The 20,838-nt window shown below is 33.4% G+C and overlaps 2 protein-coding genes across 4 annotated transcripts; both read right to left on the reverse strand.

Moving 5' to 3' along the window:
- Nucleotides 1–395: 395 nt before the first annotated feature.
- LOC148621555 (dual specificity protein phosphatase 3-like) lies at nt 396–7,585 on the reverse strand. 3 transcript variants are annotated; one of them, XM_088576056.1, is made up of 5 exons: nt 7,522–7,585; nt 6,675–6,725; nt 4,881–5,001; nt 3,549–3,760; nt 396–1,420 (listed from the first exon to the last, which is right to left on the reverse strand). In XM_088576056.1, the coding sequence occupies exons 1-5, from the start codon at nt 7,538–7,540 to the stop codon at nt 1,233–1,235; spliced, it is 591 nt and encodes a 196-aa protein (XP_088432182.1). In that variant the 5' UTR covers nt 7,541–7,585; the 3' UTR covers nt 396–1,232. The 3 variants fall into 3 exon arrangements, with proteins under 3 accessions (XP_088432182.1, XP_088432181.1, XP_088432183.1); XM_088576055.1 differs by having other exon boundaries at nt 6,675–6,758; nt 7,522–7,579; XM_088576057.1 differs by lacking the exon at nt 7,522–7,585 and having other exon boundaries at nt 6,584–6,707.
- A 1,900-nt stretch (nt 7,586–9,485) lies between these two features.
- On the reverse strand, nt 9,486–12,976 carry LOC148621556 (dual specificity protein phosphatase 3-like). Its single transcript, XM_088576058.1, has 5 exons — nt 12,892–12,976; nt 12,239–12,313; nt 10,699–10,813; nt 10,174–10,385; nt 9,486–9,831 (listed from the first exon to the last, which is right to left on the reverse strand). Exons 1-5 carry the CDS (start codon nt 12,908–12,910, stop codon nt 9,644–9,646), a joined length of 609 nt encoding a protein of 202 aa, XP_088432184.1. The 5' UTR covers nt 12,911–12,976; the 3' UTR covers nt 9,486–9,643.
- Nucleotides 12,977–20,838: the final 7,862 nt, after the last annotated feature.

Raw genomic sequence — 20,838 nt, forward strand, 5'->3', positions numbered from 1 at the left:
TTTCATATCACAACTCATACCTTATGCTAGAGCTTGCCGTGATTACAAAGCCTTTTGTATCGCACTAGACTTCTCATAAGAAAGAAGTGTTTCTAGAAAAGCAGAGGACGCTTACCCTACCGATGCACCTGGCCCATGCTCCAAGTTTTAGTGGAGTCGGAGTTGTTGATTTACTTTTGTTACTTTGTATGTATTGTTTTATGTTGTGTTTTTCTATTTCCCATGTCTGGTATTTGTCCCTGGATTACATTCTTTTGATTTCTGCTAAAATCTTGGTTCCTTTGATAACTCTTTTGTCGAGTTTGTTCAGTTTCACTTGCATTTACGGATGCAAAAGGAATACAAAACACGACATACAAAACACGACGATATTAACAAGTATGGCAAGGACACTGTTGGGTTTTAGAAAATGTCTTTATTCTTTGGTATCTAAGAGAGTGCCTCCTATAACAGTGCAGCAGTGTTAGCTGTGTACATGATATATAAATTGTAAACATTTTGCGGTTTATGCGTTCAATCTGATTTCTGATTATTTCCGGGATATTACAATAACAACAAGCATCATAAAATTGTCATCGGTCAAAGTTGGTTAAAATCATGATCAGCAGTCAAACACAATACATACATGTAAGTACCACCACTAATAAATAGCAATTGTCACCATTAAGAAAAAGAACTTGTACAGCATGCAATACATCAGTAAATGTCACATCCAAATGCTCATTTTCAACACATATAATAAAATACAGTTTCTGACACTTGCAAGGGCCGGATCATTCTAATTTTTTTTTTTTTGAAATTTGATTTAACAAAGCTTCATAGTGGAAATAAAGTCAATTATATATAAATGATGGTACATTGTCCAAAATAACCAAATTAAACGTAGATGATAACAAGTAAAACTTGGGACACTACAAACTATAGATATATAGAACAGTCCATCTTTAACTTGATGTCGCATAGCAATAAATCTATTAGCTATAGACCCTTCTGTGCTAAATTGATGAGCATGCTCAATATACACTTCCGCGAGGTAGAGCTTGGGTAAAACGAAAGAATTTTCCTCGCGGGAGTGTATTTTTAGCATGCCCCACACAAGCTCATCGACTATCCTACAGTTAGCACAAAAGGGTCTTTAAGTGCGTGAGGTAGAGTTTTTTTCAATACATACTTTTGGGTTCCTAACAAGACACTACATGAGAATTATAAGAAAACTACGAATCTAAGATTATTTAACCAAACAGTTCTTTTTCTAGCATACATAGCTGCCTCAGAAATCCCATGTTAGGAAAAATGTTCCGCTTTGATCTAGTTTCTACGACAGCGTCCCATAAGTGATATTTTCTCTTCATCATTAAGTACGCTATAAAAATAGTTGGAGCTCTGCTATACCCTACTGAGCAGTGAATAAGAATTTTCCCTGAAAATAAAATCAATAAGGAAATAACATCTTCTTTGGTTTTATTATTTAATTAAGATAACAGCTATCAGATCATTGTGTCAAATGTACAACAAGACAATGTCTTAAGGACTGCAATTTTAGAAGGCATCTTTCCACACCAATTAAAACTCCAACGATGTTTAAAGAGACGAACTATAACGTGAGAAATGTACTCTTAAAACAAGCCGTGCTGATTGAAAGAACGTGGATTGCATGTCTTATAAAAATGCAATTTCTTCATTTATTCCAACTCGAATACTAATCTAAAATTATTGAAAAGAATAATGAAGTCTTCCGATTAAGTTGAGTTGTTTATATAGACAGATATCATACCTCCCGACAAATGGAACTAACTAAAGAATAAATGTAGGAATGTAGTAAATACAGAATATAAGGCATTTGGTTTTTGATACTGGCTATATCACGAGCCCTGACGACCTGAGATACCCATGATAAAGGTTGAACGGTACTATTTCTCATTATTTTAGGTTGGCCTTTTGTGTATCCTAATGAAGTAAATACTTCCCGACACTGATTGGACACATTGTGCTGGTGACCAAAATGTTTTATTAATACCAGACTCTAACATTATTATACTTTCAAAAAAAATTGCATGATATTTTTTGAAATCTATTTAATGTTAATATGATTTTTTAAAAATTTATGTGCCTTACTTAGAAAAAAGGTGAACTTTGACCCCAAAAATCATCTGTTTAAAATACCAAAGAAACGACACGGTCATACTATGAATTAGCTCACATTTTCAGTCAGGGAAATGAAGATATGCCTGGCAAAAAAGTCAGTTCCGTCATTGTTATAAAGGGGTGAATTTTTCAAAAAATTTACTATTGTCAACTATGGAAAATAAATAGTACCGTTCTACCTATAAATAAGTTTCAAAAAACCAATTGCCTAATATTCTGTTTATCGGTAATTTAATGGTTAACATTTAATTTTCGTATTTTTTTGTACGTTAGAAAAATACAAAAATCAAAACATTGACCTTGAAAATGATTGATAATTTATTGTTGGGGTTTAATGTCCGAGTAGCAATATTGCAGCTATATCCAAACGATGAACATGAGATGAATGATTAAATGAACATGGAATGATGATAAAATGGGATGGGGCACAAGGTTAATGGGGTCGACGAATTTTGATTGCCTCTGGAAATAGGGAGAGGTGGGTAGGGTCGGGCAATTTTGTCTCCTGTGGCGGAGCCCAATGGTTCCTACTCCGAGAGAATACCACAGAAGTGTTCTTTAACATGCGAGGAACGCGGCATTTTTCCCAACACGTTGCACCACTATACCACTATGGTCAGGTTTTCCGTATTATGGCCTGACAACGCCAGCATGTAACATGCAAGGGGTACCGGATTCCACCACCTGGGGCACACAACCCAGTTGCTCTGTGTACAGAGCGCCATAGCCTCCGGCCAGTGTGTTGAGCACTAGTTAGTCGTCTTTTACGATAAGCTTAGCCCTGCTACGGGCCTATTCTTTTGGCACCCGGACTCGCACGGGGTTTGACCTTGAAAACGAGTACCTTTAAATGACCCATCTTGTCGTGATGAAATCCATTGTGACGTAACGATTTTTCACGCATGACATGCCGGTTTAAACTGACCTGTTATTATCGAATATAGATTATCGATCTATGTACATCGATGGAAAATGTCGCAAATTACCGACAAGATTGGTTCCTGGTTTGATTTGTTTGTTTGTTTTTCTTGGCGTATATTTATTGCAATCGATGATTGGATGGTTTCATTTATTGTAAGGTAAGGTGTAATTTCACGCAAAAACTATACGGTGAATTTGTTTTACAAACTATACTACAAAAGAATTTATGAAAAAAAAAAACAAAAAAAAACAAAAAAACAAAAACAAAGAAAAAAATGTGTATTCGAAGCGGATGACATCCTGGCAACTTTAACACAATAAACAAAAAACCCGGATATGTATAGAAAAAATGTCACTCGTGCTATTAACAGGGCATAGAACATAATTATACTATAAAGAAAGTAAGGATAGTAACAGTGATCGTGACATTCTTCTAGATTATAATCTCATTTGATTTGATTTTTTTTTATTTCTGTACGTACCATTTTCATGAATGGCTTTTTCTATGATATCGGAAGTTTCCTGGAAAAACTGCTTAAGATCAAAGTCCGGATCATCCTCTGCATCGATTCCATAAAACTTAATTTTTAGAGCCTTGTAATAGTCAATATTGGTTTCAACTGTGTCTACAGCAAGGTTTAACACCTGTGTGATACGTTCTAGTTTCAATTTCTCTAAATCTTTAGCAAATTCACTAAAATTAAAAAAAAACATTCGGATATTATTGCCAAACAATACATAGTCCCCTACCGGTTGTTTATATCACTGACCCAAATACTACTTTGGATCATCTGACAAACTGAGGAAATGACCTTGATTTTAAACAGAGGAGGGATGTGGACAAAGACAAGAAAGATGTTCAAATTCATTTAACAGATGCAGATTCGCAAAATTTTATGAACAGACAATTTGACAGATTAGGTTTCCATACCAATCTAAATGAATAATTACCTGATCTTTTGTAATATAAACATATTGTCACATTGTAATAATGTTAACACTTCAAGAAAAGCGTGAAAGCGTGAAATTTTAGTATAGCACGTAAATTGAAACTTGGTAGCTTTGGAAAAAAATCAGTAGAGCGGAACGAAATGTAAACTTAATCTGTAACTCATCAATGTAGGCTCACATACCCCCAAAAAATCAGCTCAATATATGCAAGCGTTTAGAAAAAAGTGAAGAAAACCTAAATTTCGGTAAATTTTTCAAAGTTCATAAGTCATAACTCGGACAAAAATCAACGGAGCGGAACGAAACGTGAATTTGATCATTAAGGGATTACCCGTCACGTAATCATGGACTCTTCCAGTGGAGGAGTATAAAAAGGATATAATAAATCATGCAATACAGTACATGAAAAAAAAAACGTCTTCCCTACAAGGATCGAGATCAACTCTGAAGACCGGTAACTTCACTCATTTCCAATCTAGTACTTTTCACCCCTTACGAATAGAGTAAGGCTTTGAATTTGGGGCTACTTTCCTGTGTTGTATTACATTATATTTGTATTTTATTCGTATTTACTTCATTTTTACTTTTTAAATGTGGCTATAATTGTTATTATTCCTATTATAGACCAAATTGAATAAGGTTAGAAGAACCTTTCGTTCAGAATAGATAGGTATAGCAATTGTAGTGAATCTGTGGGTTTTCACAGGTATGGATTAAGTATTTCAGGTTATGAGCGTAGATTTACATACTGGCCAGATTTTTTTGGGGGGGTGTAGGATTTATAAAAATTAAATTTCATGCCAAAGAAAAATCACAATTATAACTGGTTAATATGTAACATCATTAACATAATATTCTCTTACCCATTTCCAACACAGATATTGGGAAACATTAAATCTACATCATTTATACGATTCTGGAATTGTTTCTCGCGAAAGAACTTTAAAACCTTTTTATATAGCTGCTGGTCGAAATCGTCTGAAACTTAAACGAAAAAAAAAATACATTTGAACTTCATTAAAATGAACAATTGAATTATTGTAAAAAACAGTCCTTAAAGAAGCATGTTTAGAAACAAACAGTTGAACGTTCTACGATAGGAGCGATCAAGTTTTTGTTGATTAAAACTACAATTTTGTTTGTATATATATATTTTTTATTTTATAGATAGTTATATATGTATTTTCTAATTTGTCGCAAAAATGCACGTCACATTTAATGAGCTTTGTTATTTGTTATTTTACGGGGCAGAATTAAAAGAAGGCAAATCCCAGGTAAATGCATACCACTATTAGTTTGATTTGTTTGTTTGTTGGGGTTTAACGTCCGAGCAGCAATATTTCAGCTATATTCAGATGATACTATTAGTTTGACAAATTGAACATAATTTCATCGTACGTCGAACATTCGATAGACAAAATCAGATATGGATATGAAATTGTACAAAAATCACACAAAACATATATCAACCCATTTTATTTAGATTAAACTCAGTCTCTGTGTTGCATTTCGCTCTTGATATGAAAAAAAAAAGAAATTTCCGTATGAGATATCCAAGCTTTTATTCCTACAGCCACTCATTACGAAATTACAGCCATGCATTACGAATTTCAAAGCAGGGCATCAATACGGGGCCATTATGAACTAAATCAAAATGGCGTACACTTATTTAATAAGTGACAACTTTAATTAAGAGTGACCTAATAATTCAATTAATTAGATCAGGATATTTAAAGTTGGTGAAAGATGGTACTGGGACTAAGTATATTGAAATATCAGGTATGTTTAATCTTGAGGTTTAAATTTACGATTTTTTTTGGTTGGGGGAGGGTATTGGAAAAGGCAACAAAAATGAAATCTCGAAGCTGGAGCACATACTGTTCTATACAGAAATGCTAAAGAAAAAAGGTGACTTTCGTGTTTTAATGATTTTCAAAGACGAAATGTGCAGTCAAATCTCATGGTTTTGCACGAATACAGGCCTTGAAATTATAATAAACATTTTTTTCTCTTTTTACTCACCTACCTTGTGCGCTCTGTCAAAAGAGTGTTTACGATATTTGAAAATAGCTTGATTCTAGATCAAAATGCACCTACAAACACGGTTTTTATGTAAAAAAAAATTGCCAAATTTTTTGGCGATCGCAATTTCTCCATATGAATTATTAGGTATGTTTAATCTTGTTCTTGTCTATAAATTTACATTTTTTTATTTGGGGGTTGGGGGGGTGTGGGGTGTGGGGGGTTATTGGAAAAGATAACAAAACCTTCATGATTTGTTTTCATAAATGTTTGATTCATCGAGATATGAACTTATTTTTAATTAATGTGAAATCATATGTATTGATTATAGATTCTGACTATGTCCTGAAATAAAATTGGTTTATAGAAGTATCAATGTATGGCCTTTTCCATATTAGCCCTGCGTCGGTCCATTATAGCCATCCTTGGCCATTATTAATACCTCGGGCATGTTACAGGGCCAATATGGAAAAGGCCATACATTAATACTATATTATTGTATTTACTATATTTCTAGTTTTAACACAATAATGTATAATATCACCTGATACCATCTTCTAATACTATTGCATTCAATTTCCAGTCGATCCCTATTCATAAAATCATAAAAAGTTTCTACTCCATCTAATGTTTACCTGGCTCTTCATCTGATTCATCTTGATCTTCACTGGTTTCAATTGTTTGTTCTGTAAAGATAACCTTCTTGGTGACTTGAGATGCTAAAACATTTTAGAAAGATGTTTTCTCAATTTAAATGCCAGCTGAGTGTTGTTTGTTTGTTTGTTTTGTTTTTTTATTTCTTATCATGAAAGAGATGACAAGATTTTATTTGGTCATGCATGAGACCAACGACTAAGAGCTTCAGATCAGTAAATTAAGCAGGGTAAACTCAATTGATTAAATCTCGTCCAAACATTGATGTAATATCTTATTAGACGTTAAACTAGAATCTTTTGGTTCATAAAAATCAAAATTATATTGTGAACAATGTATTTCTAAACGAACAACTATAATAAGTGAGATGAAAAATTAACTAAGACACTATGGAGATGTCTCTTTCTATATAGTGACTTATGTTTCTACAAGATTGAAGTCATCACTACAGAAGTTTTATGGTCGTTATCATGAACTCGTGGATCGTTATGGTGTATCCATCAGCACCATGAGGACTGATTTATTTAACGGGTCATTGTTTTCCTCCCCTCGTTTTTCTACCCCGGACTTGACTTTTTATGAGCAACTCGGCGGGTGTTTCTAGAAAAGCAGAGGACGCTTACCCTACCGTTGCACCTGGTCCATGCTCCCAGTTTTTAGTGGAGTCCGAGTTGCTCATTTACTTTTGTTACTTTGTATGTATGATTTTAGTTACTTTATGTTTTTTGTTGTGTATGTCTGTTTTCCATGTCTGGTCTTTGTCCCTGGATTACATTCTTTTGATTACCGCTATAACCTTGGTTCCCTTGATTACTCTTTATAACATACCTTTCACTTCCGAATACATGTCCAGGAAACAAATAGAATTTCTATTTATGGGTATGACAATATTTTAAGCTTACATTTAAATCTCTTTATAAATTGTTGAACTTTTAATCTAAATATAGAAACAATATCATGCTATCTCAATTATGCTTCTATAAGTTTGTTAACATCTTGAATATCGAGAAATAGTTTTCTTGTGCAGCATGGCACATTTGTAAAGGTAAACCCAATATTTCAGATCGAAGCCTAAATTTCATTTGACCTTTTGAAATAAAAAGATATTAATAGCATTGTAACTTGAGAATATGTATATATACGCAGAATGGTATTTTGCAGTTATGTTGGCCATGTTTTCACAATTGACATCGGAACTATTGCTACTTTTGATGTTGGCGAAGTTTTACTCCATGGATTTATTATTCTAAGCAGAAGATTCCTGAAAGTTCTACCAATAGGAATTTCATGCAGTTTCGGGTGTCAAAAGAATAGAACTGTAGCAGCGCTAAGCTTGTCGTAAAAGGCGACTGAAAAACGCTTAGAACCCTAACCAGAGGTTAGGGCGCTCTGCCCACAGAGCGACTGGGTTGTGTGCCCAGGTGGTTGAATGGGGTACCCTTGGCATGCTGGGGTCGTTAGGCTTTAATACAGAAAATCTGACCGCAAACCATTGTGGTGCACCGTGTGGTATTTGACTGGGGGAGAAGCCTTGGCTTCGCCATAGAACGTTATATTTCCCGACCTGTTATCCTTGTGTCCCGTCCCATTTTATATTTCTTCACCATTTCATGTTCATTTTATCATCCCTTTCATGTTAATCGCCCGGATATAGCTGAATATTGGACATTGAATACAAAAAAATCATTCTACCAAATAAGACGTTCACACTCTTAAATTTCTAAATAAAATATGTTTTTCCTTTTGTCATCATTTATTGGTTGTGTCGTTATGAAACATTTATTTTCATTTTTGGTGATTAAGAGTGTGTGAAACAGTTGTACTGATTGAATGCATAACAGTGAAATATTTTATTGCAACAAAAGGCCCTAAATTTGCACCAGCGAAATATAAAAAAAAATGAAATGCCTAAGTATGTTTTATCTTAAAAATGTCACTTGAACGAACATTTTATATGACTTTGATTGAACCAACAAGGAAAAGAATACTGATATAGAATGCCTTGATTACCATTAAAATTATATCACATACACTCATAAAAAACTTCCAATTGCGCATAACCTGCAATGAAGTTAATGCGCTCCATTTCAGTACGTAATCCAGATTATAGCACAGATGCTTCCATAGGAAATATGCCTAATAAAGGGTTTGAAACTCTTTAAAATTACTCTAACCTGTGATGAAGAATCCGAGCTACTATTTATGTTGTATTTGCATCAGTATATTCTAACTATTTCATCACAAAACACAGTTTTTTTATGATTCCCTTTACGTCGAAATTGACATGAGAAAAATAATTCAATTAAACTACATGACAGTAGCAAGGACTGTTAATTATATGCAGTTATGTACACACTGTTTTGTCTTTACCTCTAGTTGTATTAATTTATTAGTTACTCTAGCGTGTGAATTAGCTTATTGCTCTAGCGTGTTGATTTGCTAGTTACTCTAGCGTGTGCTAGTTACTTTAGCGTGTGAATTCGCTTGTTACTTTAGCGTGTGATTTGCTAGTTACTCTAGCGTGTGAATTAGCTTATTACTCTAGCGTGTGGATTTGCTAGTTACTCTAGCGTGTGAATTTGCTAGTTACTTTAGCGAGTGATTTTGCTAGTTTCTCTGGAGTATGAATTTTATTTTAAAGCTCATGCGTCTTGTTATGTGTTGGTGTCATACATAGTTTTTTTAGATGGGAATCGGTGGCTTTACATTCTACTTTGGCAGGGTTAATTGTCCGAGGTTAAGGTTGTTCATTAAAACAAATCATGTATGAGTCGTTTTGAAATTAGTCAATAATGTGTGTAGTTCGTTTTTAATTTAATCTTCTTATTCTTTGTATAATCTTTTCCTCTCTTTATATAAGTTTTTGTTCTGTTTATTCCATTGACCGATTATTTACCCGACCGTCCGTAGTGACTAAAACAAATCCGATAAAGATATGATAAATAAGAATTCAACCAAGCAGTTCTTGTTCTAGCACACACAGTTGTTTTATAAATCCCTTGTTAGGAAATATTTTTCTTTTTGCTCTGACTTCAACAACTGCGTCCCATAAGTGGTACTTTTGCTTAATCATTAAGTAGGCTATAAAAATTGTAGGCGCTCTTCTGTAACCAGCTGCACAGTGAATAAGAATTTTTCCTGTAATAAAAATACGATCGAAGTATTGAGACTACTTCATGTCATAAAAGTACAGTTTAAACATATTCCTGTTGAAAATACATTTTATGAAAGAGTTATGACTTATGAACCATTTCCAGTGTTCACGGACGACATCGACTCAGATGCCGCATCCAATACTTCCTTATAAAATTATTCAAAGAGTAATCAAGGGAACCAAGGTTCAAAGCCGCGAATCAAATTTTCCACATGTTTTTTTTTAAAAATTCGTTGACAGTCTTATATATTATGTGCACAACTGTCTACATCTAATCGTACGCTCTTTTAACAATTATTGAAGACATTCTGTTTGTAAGTACGTACCATTTTCCCGTATGGCATTTTCTATAATATCGGATGTTTCCTGGAAGAATTGCTTCAGATCAAACTCAGGATTATCCTCTGCGTCGATACTATGAAACTTGACTTTAAGAGCCTTGTAATAGTCACTGCTGGTTTCAACCATGTCTACAGCAAGGTTTAATACATGTGTAATATGTTCTAGTTTTAATTTCTTCAAATCTTGAGCAAAGTCACTAGAAATAAAAAAAGAACAAGCATTGAATAACAGTTAGGAAGTCATACAACAAATAAAACCAAGTATAAAAACGGCAAGAGAAAGACGAATTCATATTTTATCATATTTTACTATATAACGTAAATGCCTATGACACTGCACTAACTTTAGTTAACATAAAATGGGTCATAACCAAAATTCTGAGCTGTGTCAAGTTTGAATATTGTATCCAATCATATTTTGTTTAGGATTCGACCTCTATGTGTATTAAAACTTTTTAATTGAAAACAATGTTTTTGATGATCTTCTTTTTCTTTATTCTAATTTCTTACCCATTGCCGACATATATTTGTTTGCGCATTTCATCTACGTCATTTATACGATCCTGAAATCGTCTTTCTTGAAAAAATGTCAAAACTTTTTCATACAACTGTTTGTCATAATTTCCTGAAAATGTAAAAAAAAAGAAATATAGTTGTTAACCTATTTCCGGTTCAATCACAAATTCCAATTTTTTGTAACAAAAAGAGTGGACCGCACGTGTGGATTATACGTCAACAAGGTCAGGCCACTAGGTGTTTACTTACATACATATTCAAATAAGCTCAACATTTCTTGTTTGGTATATATTTTTTTATATGTGACAGTACACCCTAAAAAGTCCTTATATGCATTAAAAATTAGGTTCATATTTTGATATTGATTTTCAAGCAAAACTGATTAACGATCTGCTATGTAAGAGACATTCCTCACAATAATCAGATGATAAATGAATGCAAACAATACCAAGAATTTCATTGTTGTACCGGACAAGGTTAAAAAAAATCAATAATGGCGGGCGATGACCCTTATTATTCAACCATTACGTAAGCACTTAGGTCAGCATTTACAATAATAATATTCTTTTCGACATGTAATAGAAGAATGCATCCATGCATCGTGTACAGAAAAAAAAGCATGTCCATCAATTGTTGTCTTGAATTTTTATCGGAGGTTTAATATTTTGACTCCCGGAATGGGCTAACCCGCTATAATAACGTATCAGGCAGGTTTCCGTAAAATTTTCATCGAAGAATGAAATTTGACAATTGAATTTACAGTTCGGGTAAATGAACGTAGTAGTCCTACATATATCATCTCCCCAAAAGGGCCACTTTAAAAAAAATCATTTGTTTTTAATGAACACAATGAAGATTTATTTGAATTCACAGAAGAAAGTATCCGATTTGAGTTCTGTTATGTTTGTGTATCTCACTGATATGGATACTTTCTGCTATTAATTAAAACAAATCAAGATGGTATTCATTTTGAAAAAAAATATATTTTTTTTAAAAGTGGTCCTTAACTTTTTGTTGGAGTATATGTAAATGCTCTGAAACATGAATGGGTGAAAATCGATCCATCGGAAGTGACGTCTTTAGGAAATGGCGTTTGCACTAAGAGAATGATTTGTTTGAAGTTTGAATGTAGACGTACATCATGTGTTTAAGGAAGTCCCGCATATTCGCGTTGTTAGAGACATTATCGATGTTTAAAAACATAACCGTGAGTTATCAAAGTCAAATATTATTTGAGAACAAATGGCCCTTCCCTGATAGACAAAGCCTTAAATTATATTACATGTATATTGTTACAACAAACAACAAAGTTAAATCACAACATATTTAACCTTAAGATTATATCAGAGAAATTAAAATCGGTCGAAATGATACACTGTCAAATTGAATGCTTAACTTGTAAGGATGGCCAAAAAAACAATTGTCTTTATTGCTTACTTCTGGTTGCACAGAGTCAAATTACTCTGTCAAGTGTGGTCGGTCGACTCATAATAATTATGTTACTGAGATGGAATATCTTTCAGCTTATAAATACCTGACTTCTCATCTGTTTCTCCTCTATTTTCGCCAAGTAACTTTATTGGCTCTGTGAAGTTTACCTTTTTGGTGACTTACAATTATAAAACAAAAATACACGTAAATGAACCTTCGGACAACACTCTTTATTTTATCAGTACTGTACATGTACATTAACTTTGTGCTTGTTTAAAAACAGAAAATCAATAAGTTTTAAGATTTCATGCTCGAACTGTTGGATGTGTATTCCCCTTCTGATGAGTTAAGTTGTTGCACCAATACAATAGTCGAAATAAAATATATAGATTATGCGTAAAGCGTATGCAGTCAGCATATTTAAAAACTGCTTGTACCTTCGTTCTGAAACGTGTTTTCGTAATTGTACAATATTTTGTCATTAAAAAATCCTTTGATCTCAAATGATATTTTATAAACTATGTACTAATTACTAATTAAACAATTATTTATATTTATATATTTCATTTTATTACCGCGATTCTTTTTTACCCACATATAGTTTGGACAGGCTGTGCGAATGAATGCTATCAACAAATACATTTAAACATGTTCTTTAAGGACATATTATTATTAGTTCTTACACAGAGTTTGAAGTGTACATGTTTGTGGAACAATAATACAATAATTTTCTTCTCATAAATATTTAGAACCTACCTTTACATTCAGAATTCATGTTTATATAGTAAATATACCGAAATCATAACTATTTATGGAAATGACCAATTGTCTATTGGAAATTTAAATCTATTTTTAAATTACATTTGTCTTACATATTCATTTCATCGCGAAGGAAAGGGCATATAATATATTGAAAAGAAAACATCTTTGAGTACAATTTCCAGCGAAAAGAATTAAACCCGCCACCGAAAAATCCGTGAAACAAAATATTAAAACAAAACAAAACAAAAGAATAAAAAAAAAACTGTTTTCGAATAATGTGACGTTTTATTTGAGAGACCAAAACATACACAGTAAAATAATGAAATATTACAAGAAAAAATGTGTAAAACATGAAACAGGCACATTTCATCTATTACAAAAAAATACACAGCAGCAAATTAGTATTATACCTTATCAAACTAAACAACGTATGTTTAAAAAGAGGACACTTTCCCGTCAAGTTTGTGGTGAAACCGATATGCTTCAAAGCTCTTCAGACCACAGCCATGGTAAAAAAATGATAAACACATGGCCATCATTTCGTGCAATACATAGGCTGTAGCTAGTAAAAAATAGGAAGAAACTCTATCACGGAACTTCATTTTATCATTGTTTTACCACGGCTGGCCTTTACAACATAAATGGCCAGCCCATGGTAAAACAATAATAATATGGAGTTTCCCTGATTTATTTCTCAATTTTATTTTGGGTTCTGTTCATTGTAAAAGCTAAGTGGCTATATTTAGTAGATTTGGAAATGTTGATTGCACACATTACTCAGTGGGTTTGTTTTCAGTTATGATTAAGCATAGAGAAGGCTTTTGCAGTGTTGCATGCTATATCTGGTATTTTTTTTATAACAATTGTCCATTGCAACAATGGCAGTAACTGAACACAAAGCCCCAAGGAACTCTAGATCTGACAATGACTACTGTCAGTTTATACAAGTGTACATCGTTGGTACTTTCTCGGTTTGAAGCAACCAGATTTCCACAACTGAACTTTCAAATATGTTTTCCCTGTCCAAAATATTGACACGTGTTCCTCAAACTGTAATATGCCCTATGTTGACACTATAAATCTTTAATGGAGTCTGAGCTGTTCATGTACTTTTATTTCTTTTTAAATGTTATTTTTGTTACTTCATGCTCTGTGTTGTGTGTGACTGTTTAACCTGTCTAGTCTTTATCTTTTTGATTTTCGCCCTATTATATGACCAGTGTGAAGCTAGCCGTCAATACCAGCCCTAAGTGAAGCTATCCGTCAATATCTTAGCCGTCAATAACTTTCATGAATATTTATAAGATTGGGGTGCGTTCAAACAATTTAAAAAAAAAAATTGAAATACGCGAATTCGATTTCGCTATTCTTTATTTTTAGCGTGCAGAAAATTATAATAATGATAGAACATACAGTTTTATTATTACGTGTAAGTCTCTTTTTTAAATTTCTAATTATGTTGTGAAATAAAAAAAAAATAATTCAGTGTAATAAACTAAGATATCTAATACGCAATAGGAGTGGATCTAGGATTTCAGGATAGGGCGGAATAAGAACGCGAAGAAAGAAAACTTTTATTGGTTTGAGTTTTAAAAAGTAAAGATTTCAGAAAAAAAAATACAAATTTTAAGGGGGGGGGTTGTGGCTTTAAGAATCAGCGCCCCAGCAGTTTCTTTTTTCAACATGTACACGTTCATATTACTCTTACAATTATCTTCTACTCCTAAGAATTAGACTATCAAGTATAATAAACAATATTCAATATCTTATTAGTTTTGAATGATAATAAAAATACTTTGACCTTGGGAACTATGATAATTTCGCTTATTGCTTATTGAAGGTCATTTTGCTAATAGAAAAAAGAAACTCAATAAACTTCAAAATTTCGTATAAACCTTTAAAAGAGAAATAATAACTTTTCAATAATAAAGTATACTACATGAACTTTGCCGGAATTTTGAATGATTTGGAAGATTTATAAAGTTTCATGCACTTTCAAAATGATTGTATTAAGAAACTATTTATTTCTACAACAAAATTTGTTGTTACGGAAATGCTAATCCTCAACTAAAAATAATTCAATTTAATGCATGAAGTTATGTGGAAGTCATTCCTGTCTGATTTCAAATTAAACTCGTATTAATGATGTAGGCATAAATTTCAAGGTTTACAAATCTATTTCTTTGAACTTTCCCCAGGGGTTTGAAACAGGGGAAGGGTAAATAGTACCAACGTTGTGAAAGGTTTTAGGTGTTTTTTTTTGAATAGAAAAAAGTCTAATGAATAAAATTTATGAAACAAATACAATGTAGTTACATGTACTTGATACATATAAGGCATATAAAATTGCATATTAACTATTTCAATACTTTGGAATATACAGAAACGTAAACTGTTCAAGATACTTTCCATTGCTAATAGCATTTCAAACTTTCCGTTGTACATGTATTGATAGCGAGGAAGAGATTTTGACAAAAGATACAAATTTTTTACCAAAATAACTCCTTGTAGTATCCAGTTGAAATCTTGAGTATGACGAATTAAATAAAATGTGTAGCTTTTTTCAATTCCTTTTTCTGATACAAACCTGTATATATTTTATCGCAGTCAAAATAACGAATTGGTTCATTCTGATATTTACTTTTATTCAAATTCGATTTGTACTGAGGGCTTTATTAGCATTTGACCCCTGGGTCCCTACTACTAGGGCTGAGCCTCCACATACTGGTGACCTACAATGCAATCAAAGATACATGTACCTCGCCCCGTTTTGTAAAAAGGAGTAAGATCTAGTAACGCATCTGCCAAAAAATAAATAAATAAATAAATAAAACGACGAAAGTAAACTAATGAACCAAATCCAAAGTCAACCTGGGGGACCAAGGTCTATTAGTCCGTTAGTCCATCTTGGGACTGAGATTTTAAGCATACTTAAGGACTATCAATTCCCAAAATATTTGGAATTTCCTTATCTTCCCTTGTCCTTTAGACAATTTCAACGAAAAGCTTCGCCGAGCGCAGCATGATACGACCTCAGTGCTCGAACCCTGACCAGTTGGAGCAAGTGTGGACACTATATTAGTTTTTGACACACTTAACCATAAGGATTTTCCATTTATATGGACAAAACACATGGTTTTGACACTATATTGAAAAAAGATTTAAAGTTAATGAAAAATTTTCGAATAAGACCAAATGAAACTAAATGTCGATTTTTGGAGTGTGGCTCCATTGGCACATTAAAACTATATTGGCAAAAGAGATATCTGAAATTTCTATGCTAAATGCAGGCAAAGATTTTTATGAGGAATCCAATAAAATTTTATTTTTCGAAAATGGACCAAAAATAAAAAAGTCGATTTTTTTCTGGTGTGGCCCGTTTTGCCCCCTATAACTCGAAAACCGTACGAGATAGCTAAAATCTTATTGAACAGTTTAGGCAGGGATTTTAATGAGGGGTCCAATATTTTTTTTTAAATCGGATAAAGTTTTTGAAAAGTGAATTTCTTCGGGTGTGGACCCTTTGATCCTTTATAACTCGAACGTCGTAAGAGATATCTGAAGTCTGATTGTAAATGCAGGCAGGGGTTTGTATGATGGATCCATTTAATTTTTTTTTTAAATGGGACAAAAAATGAAAAATACGATTTTTTCCCTATCACTTGAAAACCTTAACAGAAATGTGAAATCTGATTGACAAAGAATTGTTATTAGTCCATGGGCTGGGAGGGTCCACCGTGCACCCCCTCCCCCACTCATCAACTTCATGGTGATTTTTAGGTACCTTTGTACCTCTTATTACGGAATCAATTTGTCGCCAAAGAATATTCTCGGATTCTTTTTCAGTATAAGCCTATATTTGTACCCCACTGGGTCAAAAAGTCAAGATTTTTGTGACTCAATTGTTTGAGCGTCTAAGCCTTCCTGGGATAGCATGTGTGAACAAACTAAACAAATGTAGACACTATCGTGTAGCCCAATGTCTCAGCTTTACAATGGGACAAAGAAGGTTGCGGTAACATTTATAGTTTACGTTCAAAATGAAAAAAAAATGTAACCCGCCGAAAAATCACTTAAATGTACATATTTTTCAATGTCAAAACCCTAGAGTAATTATGCTTCAGTAAAGTGACTTATTCGGTATTTTTTGTTTAGTATTATCACAATTGATACTTCTGGGGTTCTTTGGATGATTTTTGGTGAGTTTCGTAGTCAGAATTTATCAAAAAAATGCGAAAAATAGGATTTTCGATTTTTCGGTCAAAAGTCACATACATTCGACTCAACAAATTATTATTTTACTAAAACGTCTCAAATTTGGTATTACGCGATAGATAAATTAATTTCCTACAGAAATAAATCATGAAAGGATTTTTAAAAAGTGTTGAAAATATTATCCCTACCGCTAGAAAACTGGTCTCAGTATCAAAAGGTATTCTTATTCACAGCATTCTAACATTTTAGAACTCATATTTTAGGCATTCATAATAAGGATAATGATGTTGATCATATCTGATCAATTAAGGCCCTTAGATTTTCCTTTTAGGGTGACAATTACTATGAATTTGGGAAAAGAGGAATTTTCAGAATTTCAGAATTTTCTTCTACATCACCCGATATTGTTTTTTGTTCAAATTACCGTAGTTCAAAGAAGCGTTTGTATGATACGGTTCAATAGAATAGTGTCTTAGCTTCAAAATGAGCCCAAGTAATAAATATCTAAGTCAAGTTAGGTGAAAAATTGCCACCCCAAAACCATGAAAAAAATGCCTCAACATGAACTCAAATGTTAATTTTTGGCATATTAACGGTGTACAAAAGACATATTGGATACTACTGTTTTGATAATAGATGTATTCAACATACCTGCTCATATCAGGTGCGTATTTTTCAGTTTCAATGTGACAATAATGAGTTTTTCATAAAAAGGGGAATTTTCGGGATTTCATATTTTCTTCCTTTTCAACGTTAATTTGCATATTTTTTTCAAGTACCCTACTTCAAACAAGCTTTTGCATAAACGAACACAGCTATGTAGCATCAAATCATCCAATGAGCCAAGGCAACGCATACTTTAACGTATTCCAAGTCATATAGCCGAAAGAATGGTACCCAATACTCACAAAAATTTCCGTGAAAAACCAAGAATTCGTATGTGGTAGATTAGCATTTTTTAAATGGTGTTGGATACATGTATGCCAATTATTCATCCCAGTTGCTTCTTTGAAACCTTATATGAATAAAAATAATGATAGCAAACAAAATCAAATCATGTTAAAACTGATATATATATATATATCGTGTACTAAGTTACAGTCATAGATTAATCCTACGAGGAGGAATGACCTGTCCAGCGAAAGATATATTGTTATATAGCCTAGCTGGCCGAGTAGTCTAGGGCGCTGGACTTAGTGCAGGCAGTGTTGCCATAGATGTCACAGCGGTACGAGTTCGAGTCCCGCGGAGGGAACGACCAAAAATTAGCATCGCAAATTTGACAGTTCTAACATCGTTGGGAATTTTTTCAGACCTAACTATACGTTTACATATCTTCCCTGTATTAATTTGATCCGATGGAGCGGTGTAGTGAATAGAGTCGTCACATTCTGAGACGTTTGTATAATATTGATTTGTTTTGACATGCATCATGAATTTGATCCTCTATCCTACATAATAACATCTAAATGTACTGTCCCGTACTACCATACATCGTGTACTAAGTTAAAGCCCTAGATTAATCCTACGAGGAGGAATGACCTGGCCAGCGAAAGCTATATTTTTATATAGCCTAGCTGACCGAGTGGTATAGGGCGCTGGACTTTGTGCAGGCAGTGTTGCCATAGATATCACAGCGGTACGAGTTCGAGTCCCGCGGAGGGAACGACCAAAAATTTGCATCGCAAATTTGACAGTTCTAACATCGTTGGGAATTTTTCAGACCTTACTATACGCTTACATATCTTCCCTGTATTAATTTGATCCGATGGAGCGGTGTAGTGAATAGAGTCGTCACATTCTGAGACGTTTGTATAATATTGATTTGTTTTGACATGCATCATGAATTTGATCCTCTATCCTACATAATAACATCTAAATGTACTGTCCCGTACTACCATACATCGTGTACTAAGTTAAAGCCCTAGATTAATCCTACGAGGAGGAATGACCTGGCCAGCGAAAGCTATATTTTTATATAGCCTAGCTGACCGAGTGGTATAGGGCGCTGGACTTTGTGCAGGCAGTGTTGCCATAGATATCACAGCGGTACGAGTTCGAGTCCCGCGGAGGGAACGACCAAAAATTTGCATCGCAAATTTGACAGTTCTAACATCGTTGGGAATTTTTCAGACCTTACTATACGCTTACATATCTTCCCTGTATTAATTTGATCCGATGGAGCGGTGTAGTGAATAGAGTCGTCACATTCTGAGACGTTTGTATAATATTGATTTGTTGTGACATGCATCATTAATTTGATCCTCTATCCTACATAATAACATCTAAATGAACTGTCCCGTACTACCATACATCGTGTACTAAGTTACAGCCCTAGATTAATCCTACGAGGAGGAATGACCTGGCCAGCGAAAGCTAAATTTTTGTATAGCCTAGCTGGCTGAGTGGTCTAGGGCGCTGGACTTTGTGTAGGCGGTGTTGTCATAGCGGTACGAGTTCGAGTCCCGCGGAGGGAACGACCAAAAATTTGCATCGCAAATTTGACAGTTCTAACATCGTTGGGAATTTTTTCAGACCTTACTATATATATATATATATATGTATATACAATTTACGTACTAAAATGCGTGATAATCTGTTTTATTCTTAAACTTTCCTTTTTGAATATTTTTGGTCTTCGAGACAATAAAAACATAATTTTGCTTGACAATGTGATTGATACAAGAAGATCTCCATATTAAATGCCATACAGACATTGCGTACAGTTCGTTTATGCTATAAACGATCATTTTCCTTCACATCTGGGACAGATTTCATTGATTGTATTTAAATACACAAAAGCTTATTTGAAGTGCGGCATTTGAAAAAAAATTGCCAATTATAGATGACATGGAAGGAAAATTGAATGTCCGAAAATTCCCCTTTGTATGAAAAAACTCATTGTTGTCATATTGAAACTGAAAAATACTCGCCTGAAATGATAAGATATGTTGGATACATCGCGATCGATGATTAACACAATAGTACTTAACATGTCTATTGTACAGTGTTTATATATCAATAATTAATTGGGTTCATGTTGAGGTACTTTTAAATGGGTAGGGATGGCAATTTTTCACCTCACTTGACTTAGAAAAGTTCAAATATTTATTACTTGGACTCATTTCGAAGCTAAAATACTAAATTAATGTATTGTATAATACAAAAGCTTGATTGAGCTACGGTATTCTGATAACAGGGAAATAACGAGTGATATAGAAGAAATTCTGAAATTCTGAAAACTCCATTTTTTACGATTTTATAGTTATTGTAACCCTAAAAAGAAAATCTGAACGCCTTAATTGATAAAATATATTGGGAACACAATTGTCTTAATTATGAATGCCTAAATATTAGTTTTACGGTGTCAGTATGCTGTGAATAAGAATTCTGTTTGATATTGAGACCTGTTTTCTAGTGTAGGGGAAATCTTTTTTTTTTGAAAATTAGTTTTTCGTGGTTAATTTCTGTAGGAAATTAAATTATCTATCGAGTGATACCAAATTTAAGACGTTTTAGTTGCGCAATAACTTGTAGAGTCGAATGTGTGTGACTTTTGACTGAAAAATCGAAAATACATTTTTCGCATTTTTTGATAAATTCTGACTACGAAAATCATCAAAAATCATCAAAAGAACCCAATTGTGATACTACTAAAAGTAAATACCAAATAAGCCATTTTTTTACTGACGCATACATACTCTAGGGGTTTTGACATTGAAAAAT

The sequence above is a fragment of the Perna viridis genome, chromosome 3 (assembly GCF_037379345.1).
Source record: "Perna viridis isolate PV_CMFRI_1.1 ecotype Kerala chromosome 3, ASM3737934v1, whole genome shotgun sequence".
Lineage (NCBI taxonomy): Eukaryota > Metazoa > Mollusca > Bivalvia > Mytilida > Mytilidae > Perna > Perna viridis.

Excerpts from the sequence above, each read along its gene's own strand:
- LOC148621556 (XM_088576058.1), bottom strand. Across the intron at positions 10,814-12,238 it reads AGAAACAGATGAGAAGTCAG|GAAATTATGACAAACAGTTG; the intron begins GTATTTATAAGC and ends TTACATTTTCAG. Across the intron at positions 9,832-10,173 it reads AAATGCCATACGGGAAAATG|GAAAAATTCTTATTCACTGT; the intron begins GTACGTACTTAC and ends TTTTTATTACAG.
- LOC148621555 (XM_088576055.1), bottom strand. Across the intron at positions 5,002-6,674 it reads TGAATCAGATGAAGAGCCAG|TTTCAGACGATTTCGACCAG; the intron begins GTAAACATTAGA and ends TTTTCGTTTAAG. Across the intron at positions 3,761-4,880 it reads AATATCTGTGTTGGAAATGG|TGAATTTGCTAAAGATTTAG; the intron begins GTAAGAGAATAT and ends TTTTAATTTTAG.